A 17,265-nucleotide genomic window follows, 5' to 3' on the forward strand; every position below is an offset into this window, starting at 1 on the left:
GATTTAAGTGAATAGCTCTATCTTGAGTTGGTAGTTGCTATCAGACACTATCTTGAGTTATGGTTAATTCAGTTCAATGTCTATTAGAAATTACTTTTCTCTTTACCTCTGAATATTTTTTCCTATTCACAAGATTACTCTAATTAATGAAAAATGGTCTTTTGCAGGAGACTTTGGGAATTTCTTAGTTTGAGAACATATTGTAGATATGTTGATCAGTAGCCGTGCTTTGTTTATATGGTTTCAATAACATCGTGTTTTGTAACTGTATAATGACATTGAAACATTGAGTCCATTGTTATGAACAACAATGATATGTGACAACTTTCATGCTGATTATATGTATCGAGATTGCTGAATGTAACATATGTTAATGCATGGCTAAATGATACTATTCATGTATGATAAAATATGATGATAGTCATTAGTTATGAGCGATGTTTTGTTATCCTACATGGCACCTGCGTAGACATCCATGGTCAATAGTTTGTGACGTTTTCTTTGCTTGACAACGACGATAATGGAGCATCGTAAATCAACGACGCAAGTACGAATGTCGCAAAAATTATGACGAAACTATCAATTTTGTCGTAGAACACCTTTAGCAACGAAGCATGGCGATGAATGTGTTTTCGTCGTGTGAGGCGTCGTAAATTGTGAAACACGACATGATTTTTGGTTTCTACGACGTAAGTGCAACGTCGTAGAAGGTCATATCTCTTTTAGTGATAGGTAGGAATCTACTTCATAAACTTTGAAGAAGGTTTCACAGCGTTTGATCCAGAGGCTAGGGTTAGAGCCATCAAATTGGGGAAAATTATGTTAGGCATGGCGGAATTAATGTGAGAGCCAACACGCCGATCACGGTACGCAGAATCATCAGAACCAATTGGAATTGGGGGAGGTTTAGTTTGATTCATCGCGCCTATGACCGAAGGCAGAGTCAGGGTGGTGTAAACCACCCCAAATCCAGCGCTCCAGTGATGATGTTCGTTGCGGTGGCCTAACAGCCCTGATGTCGCCCTAGATGGGGTTGGTCCTAGGTGGGCGGAACCCGACACCTCCGATTTTCTAGCCTTCGATGGATCTGGCTCGGGATGCTCCACCTTGCCTTCTCCCAGGGTCAGCGACTTGGCGGAGTTGACGGAGTGGTGGTAGAGCTTCTCCACGCGTTCGTTGAGGTGGTTCATAGCTTGCTCCAGATCAGCAACGCGGTGGTCGACCTCCGGCTTCCAGGCGTCGAGATCCTCCTTGGCGGCCTTCATCTCCGACATCGACAGCTTCAATTCGGTGATCCCCTTGGAGTTCTCGCTCAGCAGGGTGAGCATATGCCCAAATTGCTCCTCCGGCGACATGGCGGTCTGCTGCCGGGTGAGGTGGTAGTGGTGGTGGTTGGGTGGCGCCAGAATCGGGGGTTCTGATACTAGGTTGTCACTGTAATCTACTAGGATAACTCACTCAGATACAGGGAAACTCGTCTCTCGAGTCGCTGGCGCTCGCCGCGCTCGCCACCGACACCTTTCGGTTCGGTTTCCTTCTCCAGTTCGAGTTCAATCTCGTTTTGCTTCCTCCGGAATTACATAGGAGCCAACTGGTAAGCTTGGGCCTCCTAAACCCGTTACATGGGCTTACATCCAGTCCGGCCCATATACACGCGGATTGGTCTTCCTGATGCGTTTTCCTTCCTTTGTCTTCCTGGCGCTCCCGCCTCTTTTTCCGGTTCAGAGCCCGCCACCTCCTCTTCAGTTTCTTCGGTTGGCGCTCCTGCCTCTTTTTCAGGTTCAGAGCCCGCCACCTCCTCTTCAGTCTCGCCGGCGTCTTGAGGAACGGCATTTGGTGTGTCGGTGACAGTCTCCTTCTCCACGCTCGGCATCAGGGGTAGCAGACCGGTGCCCACATGGTGATCCCCAGCCGCTGCTCCTTGCATGTGGGCTCTGATCAGAGCCGCTGTCGCCGATGCTTCTCCTCCGCCATCAATCTTGTGAACCTTCTCCAGAGACTCCTTTTGCCCGTCCGCCGCCATAAGCTCTTACCGTGCCAGCAAGCACCGCCACAGTCCACCACACAAGTAAGCCGATCACAAAACCAAGGCTTCGGGTGGGCAACCTCCTCACCGGAGATCCCTTTTCACCCCCACCTCGAAGATTGTGAGACAGCGGCACAAGGTAGCAGACCAGGGAGCCGCACCACGGATTTATATTTTGAGGGTTAGGGTTTACCACAGTCTTGAAGGCACCGCAAAAACCCTGAGTCGGACCCGATTGGGCCTCATATACCGCCGTACGCCAACAGATTCTCAGCCAGTGGGAGAGTCCGGCAAGACCCCGGCCTCCCTTCAGAAATCGGAGAGTCCCTAGCAAACACGTTGCCAGGAAGGGAAGTCCCCGTCAGAACCTCATGGTGGTTCTGCCGTGACCCAAAGCGACCAGCAAAGCCAGCCAAAACGACGCCGAGGTGGACAAGCCCTCGCATCATCAATCTCTGTCCTTCCATGCGCCCGATCGCCGCTCCAACTCAAACCCAATTAGTTTGAGCCGCTGCCATCGCCAGGAGATCGCCGAGTCGCCCCTCCGTCATTTCAGGATAGTTTACACTGATACTTGTAATCAAGTGCAAATAATTATGTTCGCACCATTCTGTTCTGCTTAGTTTCTGAATATTCAGAATGTTATAGCAGAAAATGAAATTTGGGATTTATGCCTCAACTTTCACTCCCATATCTTCAAGTTGTTACTCAAAGTCATCAGAATTGACAATTGTCGAGAGATAAAGACTAGAATTGGTGTGGGTCACGGATGGTTTGTTCATGCGACAAATAAAAAGATTCCTGTGTGACTTCCACTATAATCCATCCCTGAGCATTAGAATATTTTTCAGTGAGATACCACATTGGAACTTGACTTCACCCTCATTTCTTTTCTTTTGCCTTGCCACTGCAGCCCGTTTCATAGAAAACAATGTACATTTCAGTATAGCACTCCTCTTTTTTTTGAAGAAAAAGAGTACTCTTTTACTGATTGCTTGGTTTCCTAGCTGCAGTTCCATGGATGGAGTTGCAATTTACAGAAGCAGGGAAGTCAGACCATTACCAAGGTATGTTGGCAGCTTTGTTTCGTCTTCTAATTCAGGACTGCGAATGCAAGAGGGTGGGATGGTGGATCATGATTAAATGGGTCTTTTACTGAAGAGTTGGTAATTTCACAAGCCCGAGCAGATTAAAGCAGGCGCAAACTGAGTTTCCAGGTAACATTCTGGATCCTAGGACATACACCTTCTTTTGTCTCTATGGCGCTGAACAATACTTGTCCTGCCGACATGTGGGTAATTTAATGTATCTCTAAGCAAGTAGGGACAATTCGCTGTCCTTATGCTCCAATTCACACGGACAAGGTGTAGCTGCATTGAATGCCTTTTTTCTGAACAAGCACAGTCGTTGATCGTCTATGTGGATGACAATTACTTGTGAAATAGGCACCTAGGTTTGGATCATGCATCAAGGTTATTCATTTGTTCTGAATGGCTATCTTCTTAATAATTTGTTGGTTTGCCTTTTCCATTTGGCAGAGTTTTTCTTCTGAACGAAAACATTTGGCAGAATATTTCTGGGGAAGATTAGTTCCGGATCTTTGTAGCAACAAACATGTCAAAACAGCATATGAAGCTAGATTGCTAGAATGTAGTTGCATTGCCTATTTTACAATAATGAGACAGGTGTTTTTTCATCCCACAGTACAATGGATTACTAACTGTCCTTTGTTACTTCTAATTTTATCCACTAGAACCTCTGTAGTCTGAACTGTGGTGTCCAAAATGTTATGTGCTTTCTGTAGATGAAGAATCACAGAAGTCATTCCAGAATGCTATATTTATGATACATTAGGATATTCTTCTTCAAAAATTCCAAATTCATTGCAACCAGAAGCATTAGTAAGTCCAATTACAATTCCATTTCCATTTCCATTTACCATATTCTTCACATCATTTTGCCCTTCCATGTCAAACCAAAAACAAAAGACGAAGGGCCTCCAATAGTTACAGCAGTCAAGAACTATGAAGTTAACAAACATACCAACAAGCACCCACAAAAACCACAAACAGCTTTCAGAATCCTTTCACCACTAAAACAAGTTAAAATCAGAACCGCCCAATCGGTATTTATGTAAGGCTATGTTAGGCTAGACATCCTTCTCCTGTGCTGATGTAGGGGTGCTCTTTGAACCGGTCTGGAGCCAAAGCTTTCCCTCCGCCGTGGTGCTGATGCAGCTGTCGAGTCGATGCTATTGTTACTTATGTTGATCTGATCAGACTTGACTGGCAAGCACTTCATCTTGGGCACACTGGATGAGAATGCCACTGACCTAGCCTTGGATGCATTCTTGCAGCTTGAGTAGCTGAATGACTGGCTCCCGCTCAGCTCAGCTGGATATCTGTTTACTGACTTTGTCAGCCTTGGCTTACTAACAAAATGGCTTCCCGCACAATGTCTTTGCCGGCTGCACACCGTCGAAGACATGAAGTGAGGAGCTGAACCATGAGATAGCCTGCTCTTTGCCTGCTCTGTTGCGTGTGGGCTCTCTGTGACATCAATGTGGCCTACCACTAGAGTGCTTCTTGGTGACCCCTTCTCATCACTAAGAGCCTGACAAATAGATGAACTGAGCTTCTTCTTCTCTTCAAGTGAGATCTCTGCTCTCCTTATTTGTTCATTGAGATACTTCAACTCTTCCTCAGCATTGCAGATTTCCTTGTCAAGCTCTGTGAGCCGCTTCTGCTTCAACATTTTCAGATCCTACATCAGAAAGGAGAACCTTTAAATATAATGAAACTTTTGCCGTGGTGGTAACAATTGATAGTTCCATTTGTATACTTACTTCTGGAATTTCTCTATTTGATTCAATTGATCTGGCTCGTTTCGCAAAGTTCAGGGAACAGACCGTCTCACCAACATCGTCCTCAGAAAGGCTGATGTGCACCACCATTAGAACTTTCGAACCGTCACCTGTTATTTAGATATTCAACAGTTAAATGTTAGATTATCTTGTTTCCAGTGGTTATGTTTTCTTTTTGAACAAACTTCAAATCAATGTAAAAGATGTTGCATACCAAGCGAGTCACTGAGAATCTGGGTAAGCTTGCTGTTTCTGCACATGTTTAAAAAAGATATGAATATAGACGACAGCACTGATGAATAGCTCCAATGTGATTGAAATGTTGGAGGTTTTTGCCCCTAGCAAACCATTAGAAATTTATTTATTTGGTAATTAAGATAACTGAATAATCAGCTGTTACCTGTAAGGAACATGACTCCTCTTTCTCCTAAGTGCAGCAATGACATCTCCAAGTGCTGATAGGGAGAGGTTTATGGCCTTGCCCTCATCCATTGTCAACCCAGATGCACCAGTCTTCAGCAACCGCTCGCTGCCACCAAGATCGATGAGCCAGAGCTTGCTGACTTCTTCAGTGGCTCCATGCCTCCTTATGGTAATCCTTGTCAAGCTACACATAGACAGAGCTAAGGCACATAAAATTGGGCACTGCTCAAATTAGCAAAACAGCCGCAAGTGAAAGTTGGTAATGGGAACAGATTGTCAACCCACCAATGCGACCGGCTCGAGACATCATTGACATTTGTCCAAGATGTTGATCGGGCTCGCCGTCCTCTACAGTACCACTGGTTGGCTTTCTTCAGGTCCGGTATTGAGACATCTGTCAGCCTCTCAACTTCCACAGCACCACTTTTTGTTGCTAGTATGCTGAGATTACTGAAGTATACAAAGAAAATGGACATACAAATTTCCATATTGAGAATTGGTGATCTTTCTTCATGATTTACTTGTGAACTTTCCGTTAAAAAATATGCAGGTGAACTAATAGTCTTACCATGCTGTGTTACATTCTGTTGACCTGAAGAGAGGCTGCCTTGGTGCCAACAAGTCCTTGAGACTCCCCAAGTAGACCTCAAGCATGCTTATGGAGAAAGAGTATGTGGATGAACTGTCTTCTGAAGCATGAGAAAACAGTTCTTGGATAGCTCGAGGCACAATACCGAGCTTACCGTCAGTTCCTTCCTGCAATCAGTTATACCTTCATTTATCAGAACGACTGCGGAAAGCTGAGTGGAATACAGACTTACTATAAATTGAGCTCAAATCTGTTCAGAACAAGCACCAACCAACCATTGTGTAGGTTTTTCCTGTCCCAGTCTGGCCATAAGCGAGAATGCAGACATTGTGCCCGTCAAGTGCAGATCTGAGGATCGGTTTTACTTCTTGAAAAACATCCTCTGCATGGACAACACTGAAATGAATCATACTGCCAAAAAGACAAACCTAACAAGTGAGTAAGCAAAAAAAATTACCTTGTGTGGACTCCTGACCAAAAACCCTATCAACACTGAACTCTTTCTTGATTCCAACTGACTTGACTGCAATCTTTTCTTGTTCAACAGTAACTGGTGATTTGGCATTCAAGTTGTTCGTATGGACCAGCGGACGTACCCGGCAGAAGACCCTAATACTTCCTGAATGTTGCCCAATCTCTGAAGCTCAGATTGTTGGAAATTCAAGCTCTAACAACTGCTATCTAGAATTGAAGACTGTACCTTTCAGGTCAATGAGCTTGTCGAGCGCCTCCCGTCTTCTCCTGTCAAGATGTCGCTGCCTTGATCGCAGAGTCAAAATCTCCTCTGCAACAAACATGGGGATTGAGATAGTTCCATCAGGAGCCGATGCAAAGTCACCATCACTTAAACAGGCAATTAACAATAGGTGAAATCTGCTCTTTCAACCTTGCAGAGCTGAGATGTCCTTGTTGTAGCCCACTACAATTTCCGCATCCGGGAGCTCCAGGCTCAAGCTCTGCAATGGCACCATCACATGCCCCGCCATGGCCTCCTTCTCCATGGGGTTGAACCAAGAGCTCTTCTTCTCCGGACAAGCTGATCGCTGGTCAGAGAAGAAGCCTCTCAGCCTACCTGCTGCACAGTTTCATCTGTTGGGGTTGTTTTTCCCTCCCAACGGAACTGGAAGAAGAGGCAACTGCTATCAGCGTGGCCGTGTGACGGACGGAATCTGAAACAACTCATCAGGACAAGAAAAGAATTGACAGAGCAGAAGGAATATATTCCTGCACTTTCCATGATTAGCCTGCGCTTCTGCACGGGTGGAAAGAACAGTAACGAACTTCTGTAATACCTTGTGATTATTGCATCTAAAAGCCTTCGGATCCCTTAATCTCCCTTTTCAATACAACCTCTGATAGACCGCAAAAAACCAAGGATTTCAGAAAATGTTTAGAACAGGATTCCATCAGAATCAGAAGAAGCACGAACAAGAGAAATTGCATTGGTACCTCGTGGAAACGATCCCCTGCTTTGTTCTTGGACTTGAACAGATGCCAGAGCTGGAACAGCTATGGAGGAGCCGAGGAGGAGTGCTGAAGGAGTGAGACAACACGCAAGAGGAGAATTGAAGGAGTGAGCCAACAGCCAAGCGGAGAATCTGTGCAATACAGACAGCTCCTAATGATTGCGTCCCAAGACTTCTTTTGCTCCTGATCTTCTTGGATCTCGATGCCGAAAGCTGGGACCGTGGGAGTGGCAGCAATCACTAAAGTCCAAAGCTTGGAGCGAACAGCTCACAGCTGTGAACGGAGAAGATGAAGAAGAATCATACAGCACCAGCAATGGCAGAAGCAGAGGTATATAGCGAAAAAGTGACGCGCACCACACTGGAAAGCCTCGAAAGGGATCTTCGCAGTATCGCACAAGGAAACCAGCAATGGGAAGGAGTTGGGATCACAGCATGTGACCGACCGTCCCTGTGGCGTCAGAATAGGTGAGCGGTGCATGGCAATGGCTGCCCCACTGCAGGCAAGAACTGTATTAGCAAAACAGTTAGGTGGCGTGGAGGTGGAGGTTGCCTGGATGGATTTAGAAGATCCAGGGCGGGGGCGGGGGCCGGCAGTCCCCACCACTCGTAGAAAACCAAGGGGGAGCGCAGCGCAGATGGTGGGGAGGGGTGGGGGGCCGGATCATCTGTGGTGGACAGTGAGTAGCACAGCAGCTTTTGCCAAATTCTCTTGAGCTGCATTTGCTGTGTTGTCTGCTTGGTTTGTGCTTTGGTTGTTGACAGCAGCGTCGGTGTAACGGATTTGCAGAAGGTTTAGCTGAAAACGGATTTCTGCAACTGTTGCAGTGCTTGGAGCCTGTTGATCACTTGATTTGGCGTCTGGATTGTTTTATTTTTCTGGAAAATAGATGGTTGGATATTGGAATATCGGTCAAAGAGTATAATACGGTATTGAGATTGAGACCAGTCATCATTGGGTATTCAGATTTTGTGCCCTGTCAAAGCCACTTGGAATTCTGAACAAAATTAGCTCCCTTTACATTTTACTGGCACTAGTTAACTTCGAAATTGAGGCGGCTAGCTCAGTTCTTTTATTCATGATGATGCTGCTGCACATTGCCACTTTATGGCTTTTAGCCGGTATCTTGCAGCCTGTTCGCTTGCTCGTAAACGATCGTAAATTTCCAGCCGGGAACAGTGTTTTTCTCTCACACTAAATCAGCCAGCAGTAAATAATCTACGATACGATAGGGCCTCCCGAACAGGCTGGTCTTTCAAGGTACGAATCTTATGTGGTACTAGCAGTCCATAAATGTTTGGTTCTTTAGAGTATGATATGACTGTTCTGCTTCCTTTCAGTTTCAGTTAGTAAACATGCTTGAATTTTTGGTTGCATAGTTTAGCGAGGCCGACCCAATTTTTTCTGTTCCAAACTAGTAATTACAATGAACTGGACTTAAATATTGTTGCTCCACATAACATAGTTAATTTTAGTAGTATTAGTTCTGAAACTGTTGCGTGTCAGTTACTGTTTTTTTCTTGACAAGGTTGAAGGTATAACTTATAGTTTTTTTTTCTTTAAAAAAAGGTATACCTTATTTTTGGTTCATAATAAGACATCTTTGGCTGATTAAAGTGTGAAAATCTCTGCTTAAGCTCAGTTTCAGTAAATAATCATCCTTGACTTTGTTGTTCTGATAGTTTTAGCAAGGTCCAAAGCATTTAATCTTTTGAAACTTACGGTCATGAACTGAACACATTGCTCCACATACAGGTAGCGTAGTGAAGCTGACACAGAAAATCTGGACAAGCTTTCATTGATAAATAATAAAATATCTACCTTTGTGTACTCCAGTGATGAATGAGTGATAGGAGTAGATGGTCCATGAATTTGACTCCGGAACTGCAGCTACAAAGAGATCCGAACTTCAGTAAACTTTACAAGAACTAGCCAATTGAATGCTAGGAGTAGAAGAAGCTTTATTTTTAATTTGTATAAATGATCCTTGTAAAATCTCGTTGCATGTTGCAGAACTCTTCCGAATCTCTCCCGAAAAAAATGCAACCGTGGCCCTCTGACAGAACTGGACCACAGATGTTTCATTTGGAACAATGTGTACGCATTTTAAAAGAATCTCACATGCACGGTTACAAACCATCTAAAGTTCTCTTAAAATCTTCCATTATTCCAATTGGGCTGTGCATGCATATAATAATATAAATCAAGGAACAAGCTTAATATATTACTGTTAGATTAGATCCAACCAAATTACTCTAGCTAGCACCCAACTTAGCAACACGACAACAGCAGCATCCTATGTCACTTGATAACTACTAATAATGAATGCAGTGCGTCATACGAAACTGCATTTTGCATGACAAAGGGGATGGCACGGATGTCAAGAGAAGAGAGCCTTCGTCCTCAAACTTCTCCTTTTTCAAGAAAAATATACTCTAAGGCCCCGTTTAGATCCGAAAATTTTTGGGTTTTGGATACTGTAGCACTTTCGTTTGTATTTGATAATTAGTGTCTAATTATGGACTAATTAGGTTCGAAAGTTTCGTCTCGCGATTTCTCACCCAACTGTGCAATTAGTTTTTTTTTCGTCTACATTTAGTACTCCATGCATGTGCCGCAAGATTCGATGTGACGGGTACTGCGCAAAAAATTTTGGCTTTTAGAGGAAACTAAACGGGGCCTAAATGTGAAATGCCTTCATCTGAAAAAGACCAGAGAGAGAGAGAGAGAGAGAGAGAGAGAGCAAATCTTAGAAGTCCAAGGGTAAGGTGACCACAAATCCAGCTTCCCCTGCAATCCCAGGTCTTTTATCATGAACACTTGGATGCTGATAAAAGTAAGGTGGAACCTTGGATAGAAACCATTTCATCCGGTAGCAAGTCCATTCATACCAAAAGCATGATTTGTTGCTTGATAGCAATATTTTTTTTTTATTTGCAATGGTTATGCCAAATTTAATTTGAGGAAGATCCAAAAGCGTATCTCTCTTATTCACGCTATATTGTCCTGATCACCTAAAGTAACAAGATCAGTCTGCATCTCCTGAATAAAAAACGGTCGTGTTTTCCAAGTTAGTGGATGCCAACCATATGAAACAGGGCGGTGTGCCTAATAAGGCCAAGATTTGAAGTGATTAAGATATGGACCAAACTGTCTACGGCTAACCACCCCTATCCTGTCATCCCGGTTGCATTGGATACCACAAACGTACATGCATTTTTTAATGCTTTTGCAGATGTGCTCATCTTCATTATTGCGATTTCATCTAGGATAACAGTGGTTCCTGTTCACAATTGAAGTGTTTTAAAATACATGCTGACTAGTGAACTTGTCACCTTTCAGAACAATCCCAACAATTGAGACATGATGTGGATCCTTTCACACATTGATGAGAGAGAAGTAGAGTAGTAGTACTACAGATAGTGCCCTTGTTGGTCTCTTGTACTTGGAAAGAGAAACAGTAGTGGTGCTGGTACCTGCCCTGTACCAACACACAACATCTGAAGGAGGAAATGAAGAGAGAAATAAATTTTTGCACCACAAGAATAAGGTATTCTTTCAGGGTTCAGGCAGAGTCACAACTCTGCTCATCAGTTGCCACCCCAGTGAAACCTCCATTACTGCTGCATTTCGCTCCTGTTCTTCTGTGCAGTAAAACATGCACCAGGGAGACACACGAGGGACAAGCTTGCAACAGTTTTCAGCCAACCCATGTGAGGTCACTGAGCAGTCACAGTACGTTCAAAGCCTTGGCGTTAAAGCCAGACAAACTTGCACAGAAGGAGTGTTTGTGTTTTGTTTTCACTTGGAATCTGCTGGTCCATCTGTCTGCTTAGTAGTAAAAAACCAGTTTACATGGTACTTGCCACTTTTATTTACTGTTGGCTTTGCCTGCCTGCCTGTTAGTGCCAACAGTAAAACTATGGAATGTGAATCTTGATGTTGTACGTGCATGGAGAGATAAAAAAAAAAGGTGTGTGATTTGGGGACACTAACTACTTTGATTTGTTAACTCTATCTGCATCTGGTTACATCTCTCTCTCTAGCATATGCCCTTGGGATAGGGATTAGGAACGGGATAAGGTAAGAACAGTGCATATGCATGAGCATATGATTAAGTCATGATCATCATTGATCTGCACATTCTCTTAGGAAACAAAAAAAAAAAGCTGCCTGATGATCCTTGCCATGGAACTCTCCAGAGCCCTGGTGGGCGGTGGCATGAGTTTAGTAGCAGCACATAGCCTTGCAACCTTTTGAAAATTTTGGCCCAGCAACTTTTCTGCACGGCAAGCACTCCTAGCTACCTGCCTGTAGAATTCTTTCTGGCTGGCTCTTTCCAGGTGCCGGTTGCTTGTGCCTGCAGTGTTCACTGTTGGGATTGGGACCGGATGGCTTGCAAATATGGGCAAGGTATCCCTCTTTCTTGGAACAGTTTGCTTGCGTTGCCGACAAGGACAAGGGCAAACATCAACCATGCATGGCATAGTGACCCAGAAAGGTGTGTCCAACTTTTGGAAATTATTGCAGACTTCCATTGACACAGGGGTAGAAAGGGATTGTTTTTTTTTTTACATTTAAAAAAAATATTTTTTACGGTGTATCCTAGGTGTGCTCGTAAATAAAGGATGAGCTGGGCCTGGTGGGCTCTGGGAGCAGCCCAGACCGAGTATGTCCAGGTCAGCACCGATTGTCGATGCACGGTCAGTCAGATCGAGCCCAAACCGTCACCATGATGATTCACCTAACAGTCGGGGGCACTAAGGGCCTGTTTGACAGAGATTCACCAGCTCCAGATTCATCATTTTCAGCTCCACTCCACCAAAAAATTTCCAAACACTCTAGATCCACCAAATCTGCATCCACCAAAATGGTGGATCTAGAGGCCAGATTCACCAAATTGGTGGAGCTCCTTAGGGGGTGCTCCACCAACTCAAGTTTGGTGGAGTTGGAGAAAATTACCCACCAATGCCACTGGTTACACAAATAACGCTTTGTTGTGTTTCCTTTCTTTCCTTTCTTCTTCGCGTGGCCGCACCCGGTGCCAGCACCACTGGAGCCGTGCCCCATCCCCATAGGGGCTCACGCCGAACTGGAGCCCCAATCGTGCCCTCACCGACCGGGTGCCCTCGTCGGCTGCGCTTGCTGGCACCACGCGCGCCCTCGCCATTGTCCTCGGCCGACCGCGCTCGCCGGCCCCGTGCCCGCACCACTGGAGCCCCAACCGTGCCCCACCGGAGCTCCAACCGGCAACCGTGCCCTCGCCCTCACCCTCCGCCGGCCCCGTGCCTCGGCCGTGGCCACGCCCCTTCGCCCCACACCGCTGGAGCACCGTCCACCCTGCACCGTCGATCCGCATTGCCCAGTTCGTCGCCCAACTCCGATGAGGCCACGGGGTCACCGACCTCGTGCCTGTCCGCTGTGGCCGCGCCCGCCACCTTGCGCCTGCCTGTCGTGCAATGTGCTCTGCTCGATAGGAGGACAAAGAAGAGCTGATGCGTGGGCCCAGGTTGGTAGTGAGACAAAGACAACACCAGAGTCCAAGGGCAATTCTGGTCATTCTAATGAAAATGCCCTTGCGTGGATCTAGAGCTGCTACCTTAGCCAAACAATTCCCTGGTAGATCTAGGCTGGATCTAAGATCCACGGTGGAGCTGATCCACGTTGAATCCCAGATCCAGATTCACTTTTTCCAATGGTGAATCCCTGCCTAACAGGCCCTAATAGTGTATAAATAAATTGACCAAATTTCTCTTGCTGGGTTTTCCAACCTGAATGTATAAATTGAACTTGAGTTGAGCTCATGAGTTTTTCATTTTTTTGTGATGCTAGAACATTTCCGCTATTTGCTTGGAGCATAAATGGGCCTATTCAGATGGTTGGTTTATTTTAAGGCAAGCCCATATGCTAGGCCAGTACACAATCGGTATGATTTTGTAGTGAACCTTGAATATTTTTATCCTAAGGGTTGGACCATCATTGTACCCTTAGAACATTTTTCTAATGAAGTTTGAACATTTTATTTCTTGTGGAATAATTATCTCTTGAAGCTATAATAAATTTCTCCTAGACCAATTTAAATATTTTGTGTTATAATATAAAGTAAAGCTAAAAAACTAAAAAAAGAACACCAAATGTTATAGAAAAAAGAATAACACAATTAGTTAGCCCTAGGTCTCTGAATTTCATCCGATTAATCTAATTCTCAAGGCAGATAGAGAATCATGATAATAACCGGAGTAGAACACATGAGATAACAAATACTCCCTCCGTACTGAAAAATCAAATCGTTTTGGACAAGGCTTAGGTTAAACATTGAGAATATAAATCATGAATAACTTTTAAGTTGTTGAGTTTGGAAATGTGAAAACCATATAAATAGATTTGTCTTGAAAAATAGTTTAATAAAAAATATACATATATCACTTTTCAATAAAAAAATTATAAAAATAAGAAGTCAAAGTTATACTTTGAAGACCGCGTCGCTGTCCAAAACGACTTTATCTTTGAGTATGGAGGGAGCAAGGAAGATAACAAGAGACTAATCCTAAATAATAGAGGTGCCACTGGAGATCATTTCAGATGGGACAAACAAGCAAAACACTGATTACAATTAACTAGAGTATCTAATTAGGGGTGTACCATGTGGACGAACTAGATGTCTTATGAGTATTACCCAATAGTAATGTGTAGTTCCAAAAAGTTAAATTTTGTGCTATGTTTATGGGAATTGGGTACGTAGTTTTTTTTTCTTTCGTTGCAACAGATAGACATGCCTATGGAGTTAGAAAATGTTCATTTTTTGAAACATAGTTTTCTTAAATTTAAAGTTTGTGTAGCATACAGAACCACTAATTTAGGCTGGCCCACAACGGACGATGCTCCTTAAAGCACGCCGAGTCGCCGTCTCGCCGACAGGCTCTGGTGCATTTGCGCAACCGATGGATGGTGCGCCGACGGCAACGTGATCTAAAAGAAGCAGAGCCCGACCGCTGAACAATTGGGCCGGTGGCCCAGGCGAAAGTAAGCCCAGCGCATAAATGGGCCTATTCAGATGGTTGGTTTATTTTCGGGCCAGCCATATGCCAGGGCAGTAGCGGCGGCCATCAGAACTCCGAAAACCTCGAGTTCCTAAACAGGCAGGCTCTTCGAACTGCACAACGAAAGGATCGGAACTCCGCAAAACCTGGTGGCGGCTGCTGAGCGAACCCTATCCTACGAGCACCGCAACAATGCAGGCGAACCTATGCAAACGCGACGGCGGCGAGCTGCGGCTGCTGGACAAGGACGGCAACGTCCTGGGTGTTCGACATGAAGGGCAGAGCTTTGCTGGCGCCGACGCGCCTCGACTTCATCTTCGTTCGTCGACAGGGCGCAGCTCGGTGCCATGATCATCGATCCGGTGTCTGGGCGCGACTTCCGTCGTCGGCACGAACGATCCCCTGCCGCACGCCTGGTGGGCCAAGTCGTCGTCGAGGTCGACCGCCCTGAGTGACTACAGCTTTGGCCGCGCTGCACCGTCGGGCGACTATAAGGTCCTCCACCTCGTAACTTCGTCGCACCGGTTTGGTCCTAGCCATGGTGGTGCCCATTCTACGACACCAGCTTTTCCTGCAAAGACAAGGCAAGCGTTAATGGCGTCCTCTACTTCATCATGTCTTACAAGACTTGCTCACTATTTCATCCTAGGAATCGCATAGCCGCATTCGATCTCGAGAGCGAGGAGTGGAAACCAGAGACGATCAAATGCCCGCCTTAATTTGGAGTGCAAGGAGGAGGACGCATTGCACATTGCCCTAACCGAGCTCAGAGGAACCTTGTGTGTGGTGCATAACATACGACATCGCTCTTTTCCTAGTGGCCACTATGTCAACATATGGCTCTTGATGGATCCTAACAAGAGTATTCACTACGGGAAACAGATCCTTTGCCGAGTGCACCTTTCTTTGCCGAGGACTAAAAATCGGGCAATCGGCAAAGAGCTATTTTACCGAGTGCCGCACTCGACAACGATATATACTCGGCAAAGAAGGCTTTGCCGAGTGTTAGGCACTCGGCAAAGGCTCTTTTTGCCGAGTGTCAGACACTCGGCAAACCCTGGCGCTCGGCAAAAAGCGGCGTCAAGTAACGGCCGCCGCCTGCCGTCCAGGTTTGCCGAGTGCCAGACCCTGACACTCGGCAAAGAATAACAGCAAACTATATTTTATCCCACTTTTGAACTCCAAAATTTTTCTCGGATCCTACAGTACATCAGACTCCATGTTAAAATTTGGTACATTTTTATGGCTTTTTGCTACATTTAATTAATTTATTTTATTTAATTGAATTTTTTCAAAAAATGCAAATTTGAATTGCACGTGCATCGAAAAAATTTGCATTTTCCGAAAAAATTCGATGCACGTGCAGTTCAACATGAGTACTGTAAGAGGAATTTGCATTTTCAACATCGAAAAAATTTGCATTTTTCGAAAAAAATTCTGATATTCAATGCACGTGCAGTTCAAATTTGCATTTTCCAAAAAAATTCAATTAAATGAGATAAATTAACTAAATATAGCAAACAGTTTGGGAAATGTACCAAATTTCGACATGGAGTACCAAGTACTATAAGAGGACTACAGAAAAAGTGTGGTGGTCAAAATATAAAAAAAATTTGGTTTGCCGAGTGTAATCTTTTGACACTCGGCAAACACTATGTAAAAAATGATTTTTAGCAACGGTTTATTTTTTTTGTAGGGGCGGCTGGTGATGGAGCCGTCCCTACAGTGGCGTGCTCGGGTGCCCAGACACCACCCGCCCCTACAAATGGAACAGCAGGGACGGCTGGTGAAACGAGCCGCCTCTACAAATGTGTCTGATTTGTATGGGCGGCTCAATCACCAGCCGCCCCTGGAGTTGCTATTTGTAGGGACGGCTGGTGATTGAGCCGCCCCTACAAATGCCCCCATATATATAGCTCTGATTTGTAGGAGCGGCTCAATCACCAGCCGCCCCTACAAATGACCCATATATAAAACAGCTGCAACACCTTCTTTTTTCTCGGGTCACTCACTCTAGCCCGTGAAAGAAAGGAGGGAGGCCTTGGACACCTCCCAAAAATTGCTCTACTAAGGGGGAAAAGTTTTGGTCTCAAATCCTTTGGTGGAGAGATTGTAAAAGGTAAGAAAATGCTATTTCACACTTTTTTTTGAAGTTTTAATGGTTGGTTAGTGAGTAATTAGAGTTTTGTTTTTCTCTCTCTTCTATGGTGCTTGAGCTACTTATGAAGCAAATTAGACCCAAGTTTTAAATGTACTAGGATAAATTTGGGAGGGGAACAAGATCATACCCTTATTTGGTCCATGTTTCTTGATTTTAGTGAACAATTAGTTAGTTTTATGGATGTTTCATGTGCATGTGGATCTAGATCTAGGGTTTGGTTTTTTTGTTAATTTCGTTTTTTGTAAATTTATGTTTGATGAAATTGGACTAGGGTTTGTATGAAAGATATTGGGTAAAGTATAATTGTTGCTAATTGTTGTCTTTGAAATTGTTTATTGTAATCAATAAATATGTATTTCAATTATTTATGGATAAATGGGCCATTAATTAATTTCATCTACCATGGTGTGTTTGTATGCTTCATGTAATTATATTAGATTTATATTCATATATATCTGAAGTACATACAATTATTCTCAAGTAATTATTAATTTGTTCCATTTTTATATATATCTGAATAAGTAGTCCTTTAATGTTTGTTTTGTTGTTGTTGTAAAAGATGGAGTACAGGAACTCTTGGATGTATGGTTCGTTAAGGTTCAAGGCAGGTTTCCGTGAAGAGGTGGATAAATTTATTGAAGCCATAAAGAAGCATGCAACGACATTGAAAGAGAATAAGGATACAATTATTTGCCC

At 44.3% G+C, this 17,265-nt stretch overlaps 1 protein-coding gene across 3 annotated transcripts; it reads right to left on the reverse strand.

Annotated features, from left to right (window-relative positions):
- Window positions 1–3,928: 3,928 nt before the first annotated feature.
- LOC136482717 (kinesin-like protein KIN-14O) lies at window positions 3,929–7,862 on the reverse strand. Of its 3 annotated transcripts, XM_066479917.1 has the most exons (13): window positions 7,725–7,862; window positions 7,351–7,641; window positions 7,194–7,253; window positions 6,788–7,021; window positions 6,602–6,685; window positions 6,359–6,520; window positions 6,177–6,283; window positions 5,881–6,068; window positions 5,598–5,762; window positions 5,290–5,496; window positions 5,104–5,141; window positions 4,872–4,999; window positions 3,929–4,789 (listed from the first exon to the last, which is right to left on the reverse strand). In XM_066479917.1, exons 4-13 carry the CDS (start codon window positions 6,900–6,902, stop codon window positions 4,166–4,168), a joined length of 1,818 nt encoding a protein of 605 aa, XP_066336014.1. In that variant the 5' UTR covers window positions 6,903–7,021; window positions 7,194–7,253; window positions 7,351–7,641; window positions 7,725–7,862; the 3' UTR covers window positions 3,929–4,165. The 3 variants fall into 3 exon arrangements, with proteins under 3 accessions (XP_066336014.1, XP_066336013.1, XP_066336015.1); XM_066479916.1 differs by having other exon boundaries at window positions 7,351–7,849; XM_066479918.1 differs by having other exon boundaries at window positions 6,788–7,070; window positions 7,351–7,849.
- Between the last annotated feature and the right edge of the window lie 9,403 nt (window positions 7,863–17,265).

Source organism: Miscanthus floridulus, chromosome 9, assembly GCF_019320115.1.
Source record: "Miscanthus floridulus cultivar M001 chromosome 9, ASM1932011v1, whole genome shotgun sequence".
Taxonomy (NCBI): Eukaryota; Viridiplantae; Streptophyta; class Magnoliopsida; order Poales; family Poaceae; genus Miscanthus; species Miscanthus floridulus.